Source organism: Labrus mixtus, chromosome 17, assembly GCF_963584025.1.
Source record: "Labrus mixtus chromosome 17, fLabMix1.1, whole genome shotgun sequence".
Taxonomy (NCBI): domain Eukaryota; kingdom Metazoa; phylum Chordata; class Actinopteri; order Labriformes; family Labridae; genus Labrus; species Labrus mixtus.
Window position 1 is genome coordinate 20343539 of NC_083628.1, and position 19957 is coordinate 20363495.

Genomic DNA, 19957 nt, shown 5'->3' on the forward strand with positions numbered 1-19957 from the left:
AGTGCTTCGATATGATGAATCAGTGTTTTTGTGAGGCTTCCATGCTGAGTGTGTTTGAAATCACTACATGCTTTCTTCTGTTTAAATTTTGCATGTTCGGTTTTAGTTGACTCTTGTTTTTTTTTATGAAAACATTGTCTTTAAAAACATATGGACAGTGTTACTGGAAACAGGTAAAGCTTAGCATCATTAATAGATTCTGTGATGTTGAGACTTGGGCCTGAAAGTCTAACTCCAAAGATGAAGTCATACAAGTTGAATTAAGATTTTCTATAAGAAGGAATTGGAGATGGTTCACCGGGCTTGTAGACAGAATGGGTTATTGCAGTCATGGCTGGTCTTTATGTATTGAGATAAATGTTTTTTGTCTTCCACCCTTGATCACAATTTTTGTTGAAAGACAATGTCGGAGAGTCAAGATTTATCATCTTTCAATTGGGTCAGCCCAAAAGCATACCGTCTGCATAATATTTGTGAAAAATACTACCAAACCAAAGATGTGTCAGTGTCATTTGGCAACAAATGAGGATCTGTTTGTAAAGATTGCACTTCAGCCCCAATGATTCAGGAGTGTTGTGCATGAGTGAAAGCACAAATAATGTCAACACTTTTACCAAAGTTATTTTTTTAGAATGGCTGATAGCAAAAAGGCCGCTATGGGATTTGGCTTCAATACCGCAAAGAAAGGACTCAAATGTTCTACTGTTGCAAAGAATGGACAAACAAAGGACTTGCTCAAGAGAATACTACACGCTTTTGCAAGTTTCCAGGCCACCATAGATTCTCCTACTTGTGTGGGACTAGATTTGGTATTCAATTTGACTACTAAAGGCCACTAAATCTGAGAAGAAACCTTTAACTGAATATAATAGGACCTTTAATAATTCATTCCAAAACTTCAGTTGTTTTCATTTAATTTCAACTTCTTAGGGAATTGCTTTGCACTAGCCAACCACCATGATGCTGTTAATAATTTCATCATTTTTCAACGCGTCTCAGCTGCAGCTGAGGACTCGGCCCATGTAAATAGTAAAGTTCAAAGCCTGAAGCAGAAATAACCCACTAACTGTTGTGTATTTTTTGGGTGAAAAGTCACCTCTGACATCACATTGACATCACACACATTAAGAGTGTCACAGCTTATTTACGGTTTCATCAAAACATCGCTCAGCCCGACCGGCTCATGACGGAGTGTCGAAGTGTCCAAATGTGGCGCCACACACAAGCAGTGAAGTGTATGTTGAAGGGCGACTTTACTACTTACCCTGCACTTATATGCCCTCTGTGTAATGGATACCAAGGCTTAAGTGGTAATGGTGCAATAAAAAAAAGATACAGAGAGAGAGAAGGAATGGGAGAGACGTGGAGAGAAGAGAAAGAGTGAGAGACAGAAAGGTAGGAGGGGCAGGAAGATGGAGGAGAGGAAGGAGACACAACAGAGACGAGGAGACAGGAAGGAAGAAAAGAGTTAGGGAGGAAGACAATGAAGGAAGACAATGGAGAGGAAAGTTCAAGACAAAACGGAGAAGATGGAGGAAAATGAGGGAGATGCAAAAGATAGATGGCAGGTTAGACAAAAGGAGAACCAAAGACAAGCTGAAGAAGAAAAATGATTCAGGACTGAATGAGAGAAAAAGAAAGATGGAGGTAACAGTGATGGAAGACAAAGGGAAAAGCAAGACAGCAATAAAATGTCTCACAAAGAAAGTCTAGAGACTGAGAGCGACATGACGAATAGTAAATAGAGAAGGAGCTCTTCAGATGATTGCAGCCTTTTGTGCTATAAATCTTTTTTTTTTCTCACAGAATGAAGCCTGTCTGTCTCGGTCTGTGGAGTCCTGACAGAAAATAAACGGCTTTATATTCAGCTTTATTGATCCCTAAACTCTCTGCTCTCTCCCTTCTTTTAATCTCTCACTGTGTTGTGTTGTGTCTGTACCTCTCAATATCTACCATTTCATCTCAGTCTCCCTCTTTTACCTCTGTCTGTGTCTGGCCAGAGGTCTAGTGCCTGTGAAAAGGCTAAAACAGAAAATATTCAATATCCCAAGAAGGATGCTCCCTTGTTAGCGCAGAATGCAAAGTTGAAAATAGCATGAAGCCATTTAAGGCCTCAGGATCAATGCTTTAGAGATCGGTTTACTCTGTAGTTTAAGTATCAGTGTGTGACCTGGTGATAGTTCATAAATATTGCTTTGCATCATTCTATGTTGATGATCTTGTAGTTGTATTAGTTTTGCATCAATGTAAGACATCTGGGGTGGATGCTGATAGCAAACGGCAAACATTTATTTCAATATTGAAATATATCTTTATTTTCATGCTAACGGAGCTTCTGTGCTCCCTACTTGTTCAGCAAGCATAAAGTAGGAATTTCAATGTAGGCTAATGTTTACGTTAGCATTTCACTTATAAATGTTTGCAGCAGGTACAGATCAGGAAATTTGTAAATACTAATTTTAACGTCAGTATAAACATTTATTTCGTAGTTTAATGTTTCATCTGTGCCGTTACCTTGTAGAGAAACTAAACAGCAGCAGTTATATGATATGTAACCATATTGATCTTGTAGTTATGTTACACCTAGGATAACAACATAGCATAAACATTTCACTTTTTTCCCCCTAACATAATTTGTTTGTTAACTTGTGGAGCAAAGAGGAAAAAAACAGAGTTGAGAATATAGTAAATAAAGGCATATAACTTATTTAGCTAAATTGTCTTTTGTTATTGGGCCTTCTGTGCTCTAATTTATGAAGTGAATAACTAGCTGGCATTTTATCAATGCTTGTGTTATTGATACATAATTGTTTTTTTTCTGATTATACTAGTCGTGTGAGTGGGCTTGAGTGCACTTAAAGGTACAGTGTGTAATATTTTCGTGGTATTTAGCAGAACAGACTTGGCAGAAATGGAACATAGTATTCATAGGTGTGTTTAAAGTACTGTATAATCACCTGAATATTAACATCTTTTTGTTTTTGTTAACTTGCATGAAAGGTAACAGTCAAAATGTCTGAAGTGTTAGTATTAGCGTTTAATATTTATGCTGAAGATTTTTGGGAGGGAGACTGCTTTTTAATTATGTGGCAGTTAAAAACCATGCATGCCATATGGGCTACTGACATGAAAATGTTTGCGTAGATTACTTATGGGAGTGGATGTCTGATCCTAACTTTTTACTTGTCACATAAACCACCATCTTATATTTGCATGTGTTACGTTGGCGTTGGTCTTTATTTCTGTGAGCTGACATTACTTGAGTGAGGGTAGCGCCTGTTCTTTTTAACCTTTGCTGCTGGTTGATGGTTGTAGACTGTCAAAGTTCATCTCTCCCCAGCTGCAAACACTATCTCTGAGTAAACTGGGTTATCATTGACATTATCACCTTTCTCACTGGAATTACATTTGTTATGTCTATCAGGTGTTTGCCTACCAATTTCTTTGAAATATTCTTGTTAAGAAACCTGCTATTTTCAGGCACACATTGTTTTATTTAGATTTTCAGCAATTCAAAGAATTTCCTCACTTTCTTTTGCACACATTACATTGTGGAAAACAGAGTCCATCAGCAACAGGACACAGGCGTGACAGAGTGTAGACTCAGGCTGTCATGGTAAAGCTGCCAGGCTGTGATCTATCTTTGTGGTGAGGACGAAAACAGTCTCTAATGACTCTGCAAAGCTCCTCTTTCTTCTCTCTCGCTCGCTCTCTCTCTGTCTGTAAAATGAAACCAGAGCTTGCTGGCTCACTCACTTCCTCTCTTTAAACTTTACATTTAATAAACTCCATGAATAAAATACAGTGCATAATGCTTTAGGAAGTAGTGATAGAAAAAAAAAGGTCTAATACATTCTTATCTTTTTAATTAATAATGATTATTTTATGGTGTACAAACTACGTCACAAAAAGTACAGTGTTTTGTGGAATATGTGCAAAGATGTATCTCTCTCTCTTACCTCTCGCACCAGTAATATAAATTATTCAGTATTTTTTGTTTGTTTGTAAGTTATATCATCCAACCATTAGTATTATATTTGAATACAATCCAGTTGTCAACAGGAGTAAGCTGGTTATGTACATATGGATGTAAATTATGGTATCATCTGCATAGGTATATATATTTATATATAGACGTACATCAGGGTATCATCTGCATAGGTATATATATTTATATATAGATGTACATCAGGGTATCATCTGCATAGGTATATATATATTTATATATAGATGTACATCAGGGTATCATATGCATAGGTATATATATTTATAGATGTACATCAGGGTATCATCTGGATAGAAAGATATATTTATATATAACTGTACATCAGGGTATCGTCTACATAGGTATAATGATGTGTTTTTGAACTAAATTTGCCAAAGGCTGTCTGATTAGCATGTCAGATAGAGTCCTGAAGGACACAATATTTTGAATCTGTTATTTTCTGTCAGAGGAGTGGTTTTCCCATGAGGCATTTCTTCTTCTTTTGTTTTGTCTTGAAACAAAAAATTGCCACCTGTTATAACAATCTGGCTCAGGTTAGGTGAGCCAGTTTGTTACATCATCCTCATGCTTTCCCTTTCTGTAATACTATCCATCGTTTCATCTCAGTTTTCATCTCTCCCCACTCACCTCTCCGCTCTGTTTATTCTCTCTCTTTCTCGTACTCATTTGAAATGGCTGCTTCGATAAAACATCACCTTCATGTTTCTATTGACATGAAGCAGCCTGTGACTCTTAAAACCTCTGTATAGTATGTTGATGTGTTTCCTGTGAGTGTTACCTGCTCTCGAGGCCCAGCCCTTGACCCCATTCAGGTGAATAGAAAAAGGGCTTGAAGGTGGAATGACGACTCTCAGCTTTCATATTGAAGACTTGACCTCTGGGTCAGCGGTTGGTGTAAACAGCTGTTTGTTTTTCGTGCATTGTTGCAGTGATAGCTGTGGCAGTTTTCCACAAAATGAAGTTTTGTATTATGGATGTTTGAATTAGCAGGCTTGATTTTAAATTTCTTGATTTTATTTCTAGACTGCAAACATTGAAAATTAACCAATGATAGGCTTTATTAGCTGTGGTTAGCTAGCCTTTCTCACATATGCAGCTGGAATTAACATGAGCCCAAGAAGTCAGTTAAAACTGGGCCTCTGGATGTCTTTTTAAATGTTTAAATTTTTTGAAAGCCCTATCGTTCTGAGTTAGACCGAAAGACTGAGGCAAAAAGCCTTCACCTTAACATCTAGGTTCTTTCCAAGGCTCACTAATTCAACTCACTAACAGCGACTACAAGTGGTCTCACTACAGTTTGAGATGTTTGAAATAGAGCATAATTTATTCAACACATCTAAAAACTGTTCAAAACCTTAATTTAATTGCTGTTTGGAGGAGTTTGGTCCTCCTTGCAGGTCCAGGTGCCTGTGCTGGATGTGGTTCCGCATTGCTCTGGCGGAGGCGGTCTAAGGCTTGGCATGTGTGATATCAGGCCGATTCTGACTTAATTTTTTATAGTTGCATGACTGATTTTGAAGTTGTGCAAAATTCAGCTTGATCGCATGCTTGATTGCCGTGGTGATGGCTCCATCAGGAACCCATTGGATGAATTTCTGGCACGTCTGAAATGTTTCTCTTATTACTGCATACTCTCACACAGTAAGAGCCGATCCACTGGATGATGACTTTTGCCTTCATTTGAATGCACCGTGGTAGGAAATGGGAGAGAGAGTGGGGAAAGACATGCGGAAAAGGAGTCGCAGGACGGATTTAAATCTGGTCTGCCTGCTTGGAGGACTATATATCCTCCAAACATGGGATGCTACCTAACAGCTAGGCCATCCATGCCCATACTCAATGTTGAAATTCCCAGCTAATCTCCACTTATATGCAGATGACTTGACTGTAATGGGACAGCAGGTTGGAAAATTATTAAATGGTTAAATGAAGATGCTCATTTGTGATTGTGAGAAACGGTCTTACAGTGGATGATGTCATAATAGTTGTTCTATTTGTGGAAAGATCACTGTTCTTGTTTTTTCATTGTGTAATACTGAATTAAAGAAGGAATGAGAGGTAGACGTTGTGACAGAGCAACACTACAGCTGACTCACATGCAGAGAAAAAAAGAAGGATGTCCGTGTTTACTGCTGATCTCGTTGCAGTTAAAGACGCATTTAGCAACACCCTGATGTCTATGAGAAAGAGAGAGAGAGAGCTGATGAAAGACAGAGGAACCCTGCTTTATTGATCCTATTGATTCACCCTTTACCTTTAAAGGAAAGCCACCCCTCCCCCCTACCTCGTGCTCACCCCTCCTCAAACCGGTAAACCCCTTTTGAATAATATAATTGCGTATTTGATCCTCACTGTAACCTCGACTAGAGGAAAAAAAGCCTGATTGAATCACTCAAGCGTGCTCTTTTCTCCATTGACAGCAGACTGTGTTTGTGTGTGTGGGCGGGTGGTTTTGATTGCTCCCTTTTTACACGTAAATGTCTGCAGTTTTCCTTTTCTTTTTTTTTAACCTCTGTCTGGGCTGAACTGCTGCCGAGCTGCTTTTCATCGAGCTACAGTAAGCAGAAAGCATACAGGCAGAGACAGGAGGGACTGTGTACATTTGATATCCGTGTACACTGTTGGAAATAACATTTCATCGTCCCAAAAGAACATTTGATGTTCTTTTCAAGTCAGATTTTTCTACTGATCGTGATTTAAATTAGTTAAAAACAAAAATCTTTTTAAAACTCTAACATTCTGACTATTACTGCCTCTTCAAATTTTGACTCATTTTATAAAAATCCAAGCCCATTTCATAGAGACAGAGTGCATTGAAGTCCCGCCCACATAGGAAGGAAAATGATTCAGGGCTCGTCCTTGCAGCTGTGCATTTTGTAAATGTCTCATCTCTTTTGTCTGCAAGCAAACATCAGAAAATATCTAAAAGCTGTTGTGTCGTGGGATGCAAGGATAGATGACCTAGAACTGAGTTTTTTCTGTAAGTTTCCTGAAAGAAAAACATTTAAGGAAAAGGGAGGATACAAGGATTAGATATGAAGCAATGTTGAGAAGGATGGGAAATCCTGACACTAATACATCTAGAGACAAACTGTAGGGGTTGGAACTCGGCTACACAAAGCCTGGTATAGTTCATTTTTTAGAATAATTGACAACCTTTTCTTTTAGTTGTAAATATTAAGGTTTTTGTCTTCTGTCATATTAGTGCGTCATTTCTTTGAGGAGAGAAGAAGTGACATAGAGACAGACTGACAGTATTAAGGGTTTGAATGTACCTGTCCTCTCTGGAAGAAAAAGGGTGCTAAAATAAATGATTGACCTGCTTGTATCTTGTTTTTTTGAGCTAGCTGCATGCTAACATTCGGTCAGCATTTCAGACTTTGGCTGCTATCTGTTCAGCAATGATTTCCCCTTTAGTGAGAGCATGATGTTTTGTCTCTTTGGAGGAAATTATGAATGTTGCGCAATATGCTTAACATAAAGTGTATCAACTAAATAATTAGCCCTAGATTGAAGGGCGTCATCCTATGAGTGAGCACTGTTGGACGTTATGAAATTCCACAACTCTTTTCTAAAGAGAGCTCACAAGGCGGTCATGATGCAAGGATTTTAAACTTTGTTACGATTCTGGTTAAAATCTACGATATTGATGACTCATTGGATACCATGGCAACAAAAATACAAGTCATATAGGCACCCAATATTAGGTGATCTCATGTTTTTAAATTACCATTAAATGCACCTCTAGCACAGTCTAAATTGCATACACATCCATGTCTACGCTAGATGCAGCTTTTTGTTTAGAAATTTGACTGGCTGTCTAATGTTTTTTTTTTTTTTAAACTTGGGTACTTGTCGATACTATTGATTGTTAAAATAACAGAGATTGTTTAGTTTGAAACACTGGGTTACAAAAGCATTGAACATTTTGTATTGATGCCATGTCAACACATGTAGAAGTCTTGGGAACCTAATATCGGGTGATTTCTTGTGAAACTGTCACAATCGCAATGTTTTAGACCAAAATGTTGCCATCATATTGCATCTTAAACAGATCTCACTCTGTGTGTGTAGATGTGTAGATGAAAAATGGACAGGGCAGGAAACAGAGAGAAGATGAGGAGGAAGGCTAAAGGTTGTATAATGCTCACCACTATGAAACACAGTCATTGTCCCCCCCCCTCCCCCCAAAAAAAATAAAAATAAAAGCAATGCTCAGTATGTTATGTTACACACTAATTGATTGAACGTAGAACAATGCCATACAGGAAAGCAGTGGATGTGTCTGTGCAGAGATTATATTGGAAGTAAAGTCCTGTGTACTCTTTCCTGTCAGGTGGAAGTAGCTCCGGTCTCTCAGAGCTTCGACAGCTTCATGATGATCCCTACAGGTCCAGTCAGAGCTCTGAGGACATGACAGGTGCTAAACCAAACACAAACACCTTATACATCAGTCTCACCATAGTCTATTTCATATGAAAGCTCACAGTATTGCCTTTTAAATGTTGATGCACTTGGCTGTTTTTAGAGCACTTTTTGTGTGTAGTGAAATAATCATTCACACGTTATATTAAGGTCTTTGTAATAAGCGGTAATTAACAGTTAATGAGTCACATATAAGATGCTTATAAACAGACTTAAATCTATATTAGTGTTAATAATAGAACAACACTTATAGGCTCTTTTATAAGGGGAGCCAGTAGCCTAGTGGTTAGAGTGCGCGCCCCATGTACGGAGGCTGTAGTAGTATAGGCTGTAGTCCTCCTGGTGGGCGGGGACCTGGACTTGGATCCAGCCTGTGGCTCCTTTGGCACATGTCACTCTCCACTCTTCGTCTCTAAGACACATGTAGGAACTTATTTTAAAAAACTGTAACATATATAGACAGCTTATTCAAATGAATAACATGTTAATTAACAATAATAAGACCACATTATTAATTTTTTTTATTAACTTCAAATTACCGCTTATTACAAGGACCTTCATATAAAGTGTTTCTAAATAATCCACTGAGGCTCAATAAGCAGACATATCCATGTTACACACACACACACACACACACACTCACACACACACACACACACACACACACACACACACACACACACACACACACACACACACACACACACACACACACACACACACACACTACTGAAATCCTCAACAAATCCAGCAGCTTCAAAAAGCAATGCTCGACCAACACATGTGATATTTATACGTCAATCAGAACTACACCAGTGCAAACGTCGACATCTGTGATCCACTCATATCACTAAACGACGTCTTCATCGGTTCATTTTGTCATCATGTTTGTGTGTGTTTGTTAACGGTATCACCTCCTCCTCCTCCGCTCCTGCCAGCTCATGCACTGATCATCTTCTCCATCCTCCTGTGCTTTATGATATCATTGCTTTATCTTGTCTGTAAATGAGTATGTATGTTTAATAGTTCAGATTGTTAGGGTTGAATTCATTGTTTGGTGTCACATCATGTTGAAGTTGAAGACAGGATTGTCAAAGCAGTTCACAGTGTCAGCCCAGTGGACGCACAGATGCTTAAATATTTTAAAAAAACACTACCAGCGCCCCTATCGATATGTCTTTCATTAACAGTCAGTTACACAAGATCAACATGAACATGAAAAATAATCTACCTGTTTGTGAAAAAAAAGTCATATTATAATATAAATATGTCCCTTACAAGTACAATAGAATAAATACAAAATGTTCCTTTTCTTTTTCTACATAACAAAACAAACAAGCTGTGTGTTTTGTTATTCAGGTGTTTTTTTTAGTTCGGCTCAGGGAGAGAGAGAGAGAGAGGAGGAGGATGAAGAGGGACAGACTGTGAAGGGAGAAACAGGTGAACTAGCAGCTCTACAGAAGATGCCTTTTAACGTATAATACTGTCTTAACCTATATCTTGTTTGAGAATATATCAATATATCACCCAGTCCTACAACAAGGTAACATATCAACAGAATATATTTTTAAAAAGTTATTTGGCATCAAAGAGCCCAATTAATCAAATATGCGGGTTGAATGTCCGAGATTGTTTCTAGTTTAGACTTAAAGAAAAACACAAGCATGATTCTCAAAAATGTGTCATCCTTTTTTTTTGTCTTTTCAAAGATTACATAGTTCACCAATTAATTCCTAACGACATGTTTTGTCCCGTCTGTTGAACAGAACTTTGAAATCCAATGGCGATAAGTTTCCAGCAAAAAAATTAATTATATTAATAATAGTAAAAAAAAAACATGCCAGCAGATAGATTAAAAAAGGTGAAAAATCCTCTACAAGTGATAAAAGCAACCAGGATGAACCTGCTGTGATTATTATTACATTTATCTATGTTTGTTTGTGTCTTTTTCCATTTATTGTCATTTTCTATGTCGAGACTCCAAGAAAAGTCTCCCTCCGCTCTATGTTGGTGTCGTACCTTTATGAACACACACACACACACACACACACACACACACACACACACACACACACACACACACACACACACACACACACACACTGATGTTGAACATGTAAAAAAAAAAAAACAGTGTGGGTCAGTGCTCTTAATATCCGGAGATCAAGAGTGCCACCTGTCTGTGAGCGAGGGCACTGCAACCACAGCCGTCTGATTCCTGACAGTCAGCAGGATTAACATGAATTCTTTATAACATTTCGTTTAATTACCGGGAGAACAGAAGAAGAATAATCACCACATTTAAAGCGACACACACAACAGGGACACTTAGGTTTGAGTCATTCGCTCCTGAAACAAGATGCACAGCTCTGAAGGCTCCAAAGCTGCTCGGCCATCTATCATGAGACAAAGAGACAGAGCAGCGGACTAACAACAAGCTGTGAGGAGGAGAGAGGGGGAGTGTGTGTGTGTGTGTGTGTGTGTGTGTGTGTGTGTGTGTGTGTGTGTGTGTGTGTGTGTGTGTGTGTCTCCCCTTACATAATAGTTTTGTGACTGGATTGAGTCGTTAACCTGATTCGTACTGATCAGCCGGGCGCTGACTCTGCATACTTAATTCAGAGAGGTAATCAAATCAAACGCACCCTGACTTCCTCCTCCTTATTGACTGACTGAAACACAAACAGCAGACACATTAGAGGCTGTGCTATTAATGTTTGAGTTGTTGTTGTTATCATGGGAAAACATGATTTACACTGCATTTTAAATAGACCACACACGTCACAGGAAGTACACTGCAAGAAAACTCTAATCTTAGCACGTTTATTTTAGTCATAAATGTCTCATTACACTTTATATAAGCCACTCACCTAACAAGACCAGATTAACGTCCTGTTTTATGATATTACAAGTTAAATAAATCTGCCAATGGGACAAAAAGATTTTATTTACGTGTTTTTAAAATAAACAGTTAAGTCATCAACAGTTAAGGTCAATAAAGTGGACGTAAAGGTGAACAATCTGTGAGTCAGTAAACCAGGCCAGCTGTTTATTTTGTCCTACTGAACTGAAATTAACTGCAAATCAGTGTACACTTTACTGAGCAAAATCTTAACCATCCTAACATTACATATAGCTCACATAGAAACAACAGTTCATTCAAATGACTATTTTATAATGTAAACTACCACGATCAAGAGCGAGAAAATGACCTGTTTCAACAGGCAGAAACATTGAGCAAAACTAGATTCATAGGTGGACCGCAATCTGCCTCAACTGTAATTGGTTGTGAGAAAATAAATGTTTTGTTCTGCGAGTAGCCTCAATGTATCAAACATTTAGTTTTTATTGGAGGCTTGACTGCAAACAGGTCTGGAAACAAGAGAAGAGAAATGTGGACAGACCTTCCACAAAGGTTTCTCAGTCTGGTTCTAGCTCGGGATGTGGAGGTTCATGGTCAGAACCTGAAGCTCTCTAGCAGATGGATTTGATTCATCATCACATACCTTGGATCATATGGTCACATTTTTTTGTCTGCTTTGAATCCTCACTCCAAAATTACAACGCTTGGCTGGAATAGTTTGAAGTTTTTAAGTCAAATGGTCAAATAAACGAGAGCTCTTATTACCAAATTAAACAGATAATGTACATGTTTGGAGTAAACCACACAAGTAAAGCATGGGTGAAAGCATCATTCATCTTCATTCATCATACTTTTACTTTCTACATGATTCTTATACGTCATAATCCATTAAAGCTGATCATTGTGGTAGAGTTTGGTAATGAACGGCTGAAAGTCAGACAGACACAAAGGCTCAACAAGACCTTTGTGCTTCATCATAGTCACAATTACGAATACTATTCCAATATATAACAGTTTCTTTAACCATTTTCTTTCTTCTTCCCAATCCCCCCCCCCCCCCTCCTCTCCGACTCCCTCCCCTCCTCTGTCCTCTTTCCACTTTCCCTCCCTTCTCTCAGCATGCAAACGGAAGGAGCAGGACACGGGGAAGGACCGCAACAGTACGCCAAAGAAGTCGCGGCTGGTCTTCACCGACCTGCAGCGGCGCACCCTGCTGGCCATCTTCAAGGAGAACAAGCGACCGTCCAAGGAGATGCAGCTCACCATCTCGCAACAGCTGGGCCTCGAACTCACCACCGTCAGCAACTTCTTCATGAACGCCCGCCGCCGGAGCCTCGACAAATGGACAGACGATGGAGCCAGCCCTGGGGGCCAATCTTCGGCGTCCAGCACTTGTACCAAAGCGTGATAAAATATGGGCAAAGAGGGGGGAGGGGTGTGACTGGGAGGGTATGGGGGCTTGGGCGGGGATCCAGGGAGGGGTGGAGGGGTTGAGGGTGCGGGTCGTGGTTTTGTCCGTTCGCAGCAACGAGGAAAACCAAACTTTTTACTTCTTTTGTTTGTTTGTTTTTATCGAGGGTGACAAACTGAGAGAGGGGCTGCTCACTGCGGCGACTTGTATGTAGCCTAACCGCCTTTTGCAAAATTCATCGTACATCCATAAAGAAGCTTTAGGGTAAACTCAGAAACCTCACTGTAGGAAACTAAACGTTCACTGCAGACACACTAGCCCAAATACCAAAGACAAGAAGACAAAGTGTGTTTTCTATTATGCAATATAAGCTAGGAGCCAACCCACCAAACAACCAATGAAACAAGAAACAAACGAGAGCTTTATGACGTGTTGGAAGATCAAAGATCGGAGAGAAATATCACCATCGATAGTGTTTTAGCCATCAAATCTCCAAAGATGGCAATGGCGCAATTATTTGACACATTCGGAAGTTGTAGTTTGGAAATTGCACAGCCAGATTTACCAAGCTGACATGGCTGAATTGAAACTTAAAGCAAACAAAGGAACATCAAATCTATTTTTTTTAAACCAAAGATGGCTAAAGCCTTATTTCCCGCTCAAAAGAAACCTAGAGCACCAAAGTTGTTGTTGACCCTGGAAACACAAGCTTTATCGGCCAATTGACTGGCTCAACGATTTAATTATTCATTTATGTATGTGTTAAGTTATGAATTGTTAATTCGGCTGTGCAGTCTCTAACTTAAACTGTCAGGTCACCAAAACAAACAGAAAGACCTGCCTGGTAAATCCGAGGCAAAGTTGACAATTTGGGCCCTAAGTTCGTTCACATCCATTTGGAAATGGAAAAATGTATCTAAATGGTATAGTTTGTGAAGTCATCATAATTTTCTTCCACAAAAAAAACTTGCCAACTCCTTTTACAAAATGACAAACTTTCTGTGAAATGCAAGGATTTGACTCTTTATGAGGGGCAGCGAGGATTTTAAAAGTTGGCTAAATATGCAAGCACAAACACACAGATACACAAACTTTCTCCAAGGCACACAGCTTTCTTCATGATTTGAGCCGACATGTAGAGTTACAAGCTTTCCCAGCAAACCTGGTGGCGTATGAGTCTATGAATATAATACAACATAATGTGAGCACAATCTTGAAGCACATTTTCTTTGCAATAGAACCGGGGCTCTCTGCCAAGCCGAATGGTCTTCACATCTTAGAAAAACTCAGGATACCATTTTTTCTAAACGGTGGTTGAATTCCATTCGGTATCTGTCGTTTCACACTTTAAAACAAAGAACTAACACACACACACACACACACACACACACACACACACACACACACACAGATACACTTAGTTGCCGACAAGCAAATGCATCTGCTTGACCAACACACACTCTCATCATTTAAAGAGTAATTTACTGAACAAAGAACCCAAATTCCAACCATGACACAAACATTTTCAGCAAAACCAAAGCTAAGCTCCAAGTTTACCCTTGCTTCACCCACCCATCATTTGTGTTACCATAGCAACTCATACATAATCAAGGCAGCAGCTTCCATTTAGCATCTTAGCATTAGCACAATCTTTGTTTCAGTCGGACCAAAGATGCCCGTAGATGTGAAACTGGCACTAGTAGAACAACCTAACTCTAGCCGTGATTTCTAGCAAATTAGAGCCAAATCTGGTGGTGAGCTGGAGGAAAATTTGGGATTGAAAAGCATCATTTACAACGCTCACACTGGAACATGTATTTAGTCTCAGACAAATGACTTCTCCCTTTTTAAATTTAAATGGAATCATTGTGAGACCGGCACACAAAGTGCAAAACAAGAGGCTCAATATACTCCTCCAACTACATTTAAATGACATCAGAGTTTTCACCAATTCCAAATACCAAATTCACTCCATACAGTCAAATGGCACACACTCTTTGGACAATCTGTCCTTGTTAGACGTTGTTGTAACCCAAAGAGTGATTTAACTATAAAAACTTGTTCCATACCAAACCAAAACCTTTTCTTCATAGATCAATCAAATATTGAAGCGTTCTTCTTCAGATTTTGTGTGCAAATTTAGGACTGTGACGAGGTTCTTGGCTGCTCGATGCCTTACGAACCAGATTGTACCTTTGGATGTAAATATATCTTCAAAACTAAGATGCTTTTTGGAAGCTTCCAGCTGCCATCAAAGATAACCAGATAAACCAAAAATCTTACTAACCACTTTAAGTGACTGTCACAGCAACAGAACCAGGAGACCGTCTGATCCCTCGGAGGGCGAACTGTCCAGGCGAATCAGGGCCTTTGTAATAGTTAAAGAGGACAATCTAAAGACGATGCTTGGCAGGTCCGTCCTTTTCAGAGGGTCAGCGGCCTGGAAAACAATAAAACAGGGATAAAAGCTGCAAACAAATTATTAAAGTCAGACTTTTTATTCAGACAAAGAGAAATCTTCCCCTTAAAAGTTGTTTTGGAGGACAAACTCAATTTAATTTGGTTGCAGCGTAGGAGAGTCGGCTGCTTGAGAAAAACGATTGAAGACAGACAGACGGACATTTCCTGTCTGACTGTTTTGTCTTTACAGTATTCACCAAGCATCCTTCGCTACCAAATCCCACTAAACCCATTGGTTTTAGTTTCATACTGTCACACTGTACAGCCTGATGTAAATACTAAGAAAACCTCAACCACCACCACCTCCTACTCTGTCTTAATAGGCTTCACCATCCGCAATCACCTCATCAATCATCTCTCACTCAAGCTATTGAACCAAAAAAGAAACAAAACCAAAGGAAAGGCGTCAGTCGGCAGCCCCTGCTCCTTAGAAACCCCAGGCTGAGTCCCGGCCTGGTTAGAGGCAAGCCAAAGGCTTCAAGAACGATTTAAAATAAAAATGGACACTTGAGACTTTTTCTATTTATTGACAAATCGAAACCAAAGAAATCCTTTTTCTGCACCTAACTGTTCCAACAAACAGAAAAAACTGAAGATGGAAGAGAATTATTACCAAAAAAGAAAAAAAAAATCAAAAAAAAGAGTGGTGATGATGTCGAGGATAGAGGATGACGTCATCGACGAGGAGATGGAGGGGGGATAGAAAGAAGGACGACATCAAGGGAGTGGTGAAGAAGTAGCTTTGTTCTGCCTGATGTTGCATCAGGCCATCTTTAAGGGGAAGCAAGTTTGGGACTGAAAAGGGTTAATCCACAGGGGGAAGGAGGGAAGCAACCAACGGAGGATGCCGTCGCCCATTTTCTTCCCTCCAACCCCCCAAAAAGGCAGAACATTAATGTGTCTCTCACGGTTGAAGAGTGTCTTTAACGTGTGCCTATGCAGTTTTTCAAAGTAAAAAATGGTTAAAGAACAACAGAAACCTCATCAGCTAACAAACCAAAGATTCACCGTTAACTCCAGTAGCAGTTCTCCTCCCCCTTAAAGGAAAATCTCAACTTTTACAAACCATAATGCTACATTTGATGCTAGCAAAATTAGCATGTACGGTATAAATTTGACTTTTAAGCTAGAAGCATTTCTTTCATCCTTATACCCTCATTAGGTAACAAACTTAACAATGATGCTCGTCATTATTCAGATCAGAAGGGCCAGTATTTAACTTGAACGCTAACAAACATCTAGCTAACCTAGAGTGCTAACACATTCAGGATTGATTTTTGGTGTTCCTCCAGCATGGTATCCATCACAGTTATTAATCTGTCACACACATGAACTATTTCATTTTTACAAACGTCTGATGATCAAAAGAGTAAAAAGCCTCTAAGATGGCTTCTGTAGCTGTTTGTGTTTGTTTTCTTTTTCCCGCCATAAGTCATGACCTGCTCCACAGGACAAAGTCTACCTCCAATAATCTCCATCAGTAGTAACAAAAGCTGCCAGACAACAGTACAGGGACGGTTTATTCATGTTTTGACAAATCCGGACAGGAAGCCGCTTTGTGTGTCAGCATTGAGAAAACTCAAATGCTTCCATCTTCCATTTTTGCTTCCTCCCAGTTTTGGGATTCAAACAACATGCTTATTATCGTTAAAGTCTCTGTTGTCTGGCACACTTACTACTGCGGAGATAGTGACAAAGAAATGCTATGTGAAACGTACAGTGCATACCAAAGATTTTTTGCTGTACAAACAGTAGCACACTGGCACCCTTTCTTTTGGCCATAGCCCTTTTAATCACTTTTCACTAAGTCTGTAACTGTTGTTAAACTAACCTACTCCAAGTTTTTACTTTTCAACTAAAACCTTTAAAATCTAAGATAATAGAAGACAGGCTCCTTGCTTGAGATATGTACAAAGTTAGCTAAATAACATGAATTCATAAAGGGAAAAAAAAACGATAGTGGATTGCTAAATTTCAGAAAAATGATACCATACAAAGAAATGATTGTTTTGGTCACAATCTGGCTACCAATTCTGTTAGCTTTATAGTTGAAGAGCAAAATCTTGGAAATATCTGTCATAACATCCATGTTTGTTATTACCTTGCTGGAGGAGAAGCCATCACCTCAAAGAGTGATTATTGGACATGTTAACTGTCCACAGCTAACAAACCCACGTTAGCTAGTTCTTTACGGGGGAGGAACAAAGCTGCTGCTCCATACAACAACAATAAATGAAACAAAACCAAAAAATGCTACACCTGCTGAGAGAAACTGCTAAATATCGGTCAAATAGCTTTATCCTGAGTTTTCTCTCTCTCTTTTCTGTATGTAAAGCTTCTAGTCCAAAGAAATCCTCCGCCCACCTGACCCTCCCATCATGCTGGCCACGCCCAAAGGAGGGGCGTGGTCTATGGCTCAGGGGGGTGGCGGCCATTTTCCATTCCCACTTGCAGTTCTGTCTGGATGTAACACGGGCTAAACCTGCCAAACCAAAAAAAGAAAAATGGGTATGAAACCAAAAAACTTTCCCAAAGAGGTTTTCATTGCTTGTTTGTTTTTAAGTACTTACAAATTATTTGCCAATACGTATGTGTCTGTTATTACTACTATGTTCCTTCTTAGGTTTTTGCAATATGTGATTTTTTATTTAATGTGATTTATGTTTTTCTTTAATTTGTGAATTAATTTAAGCGAACAAATTTTGTTGCCAAATCTCCCTCTGAACCCTTTACCCTTAATGATTAGCTTTGCCAAAGTTTACATTGTTTGTTCCCTTTTCTTTTTGTTCAATGCTGTATTTATTTATGAGGTGTTTTAGAACACGCTAGTTTTGTACTTAATAATAATTTAACCTTATTTAATTAGATGTAATTGTTTTTGACGAATATTTATGAGTATTTAAGAATGTTAGTTGCATCAAAGATGCAGTGCTTATGCCAGGCCTGTTAATTTATTCTTAGTTAGCTTTACTTTAAGAAGCAAATGAAATGTTGTTTTATGAATGTTTAGATTTGATGACAGAACAAAGTAGGAATGTCGGATTAGACTATTAGTACTTCTGAATGTCAACACTTGCTCTCACTCTTTAGCCAATCTAGTTTTTTGTCCTGGATACGATTTTTCTTTTTTTCTAAAATGAAGCAATCTCGCTGTGACGAAAAAAACTGACCAAATGATGAGCACTGCATCAGTTTTTTTTCTTCCTTGTGATTTTTAATGGCTAATTTATTGGTTGATTTGTTTTTTAATTTGTTTGCATCCCACTGGCCATTGTTGAACAAGCAATGAATTTCAGACTGATGTTCTAGTGACACTTGATCAGGTGACGTAAGGGCCACACGTTGATATAAACTGACTCACCAAAGATAACTGGAATCCTTGAGAGGCCAATAAAACAGAGTGTGTTTACATCCACGCAGCTCGCAGCCTGGTTAAGGTCTTATTCGTCCAATTAGATTGTAGTAAACAAACTCCACAAAGAAAAACAACTGAATGTAAAATGAGCGTCTGTGTAGTTTCATACACATGAAGTTTATTTGTTGAATTACTGAATTGCCTGTTTCCTGCTGCATAGCTCAAACACCGTTCAAACTAAATTACAAAATGTCCCAAATTCTCTTGTGGGGTTTTCTCACAAGCTTAAAACTCATAAAACTTTTCCTGCCAGCCCCATAGAAAATATTTCACATGAAGGTCAAGCTTATGTGAGAATATAGCAGGAAATATTCAGGAACATTCACCGCAAGCGAGTGGGAGTGCATGTGTGAACAAGCAAGAAAGGAAGATTTCAGGGGCAGACTGACTAAAAAACCAAGACATTTTCAGGAATGCATTTGTGAAAACATCTGACTATAGCTTAAGGTAGCTTAAAATGAATGCTTATTTAAACCAGATCTAGATTACAATGCTTCCTTACTCATTTGTAATCTCAACATAAGCTGCACAAGTAAATGGAAAACTGGAATCAAGAGAAAATGTATTCTAAAGTAACTCCAAGATTTAGATTAACAAAAACAAGCACGAAACAGAGTCCCACTTATTCGTTGAAGAGCTTATCCAGGTTACCAAAAACCACCTGTATGGTATATCTCCAGCTGTGTGGTCTTGACTGCGTGAATGCAAACACACCAACTTGTTTCACTTGTTAGGAAGGAAAACTGAGGAGTCCCTTAAAGCTAGCTGCTTCCAAGACTGACTTTGTGTGTATGTAAAAAGAAAAAAACTTTCTATTTCAATAGTGAGAACCAGAGAGGCTACCTCACTGACTTTCCATTTGTCCTTTTAATCGTATTGATGAAACCAAAGAAACCAAAGATTTTTGTCCTCTTCAGTGCGGTCTGCGCTCAGCTCCATGCTTTTGCTCTCGCTCTTCTCTTAAGGACGATGACACATTAAGTCCTCTTTTCCCCTTTCCCCTCCACTTTTACTCTCTTTCTTTCTTACCCCACTCTCTTGGCCTTGCATTGTCTCTTCCCCTTGAAAAGAATAAGTGTTGAAGGTAAAGAGGCAGGTGTAGTGCAGGGTCAGGCTGTATGCTGGAAATCAGGTAACACAAGCAGAAAAAGACTATTCTACATCTTTTGGGAGTGTACGTTTTCATTCCCAATTCACCAGTGTGACCACTGTCGTCAAGTAAAGATAAGATGAACATCAGTTCCCACTCCCAACTTGTCAAATACCGTAGGCTGTCATTGGCAAACATTTCAAAAGATCAACTCTACACTAACCCCTCTGGCTTTAACAGGTGGATTTGAGTGGTGTTACATAACATATGTAAATAGGCATTAAACCCAA

At 39.0% G+C, this 19957-nt stretch overlaps 1 protein-coding gene across 2 annotated transcripts in view; it reads left to right on the top strand.

Annotated features, from left to right (window-relative positions):
- Positions 1 to 12712, top strand: part of onecut2 (one cut homeobox 2) — a 36021-nt gene extending 23309 nt beyond the window's left edge. The window contains exons 2-3 of one of the 2 annotated variants that reach the window (XM_061061684.1): positions 8343 to 8426; positions 12410 to 12712. In XM_061061684.1, coding sequence (XP_060917667.1) covers positions 8343 to 8426; positions 12410 to 12699 — 374 coding nt within the window. In that variant the 3' untranslated portion in view covers positions 12700 to 12712. The remainder of the gene's footprint in view (positions 1 to 8342; positions 8427 to 12409) is intronic. The other variant, XM_061061685.1, reaches the window with a different exon arrangement.
- Positions 12713 to 19957: the final 7245 nt, after the last annotated feature.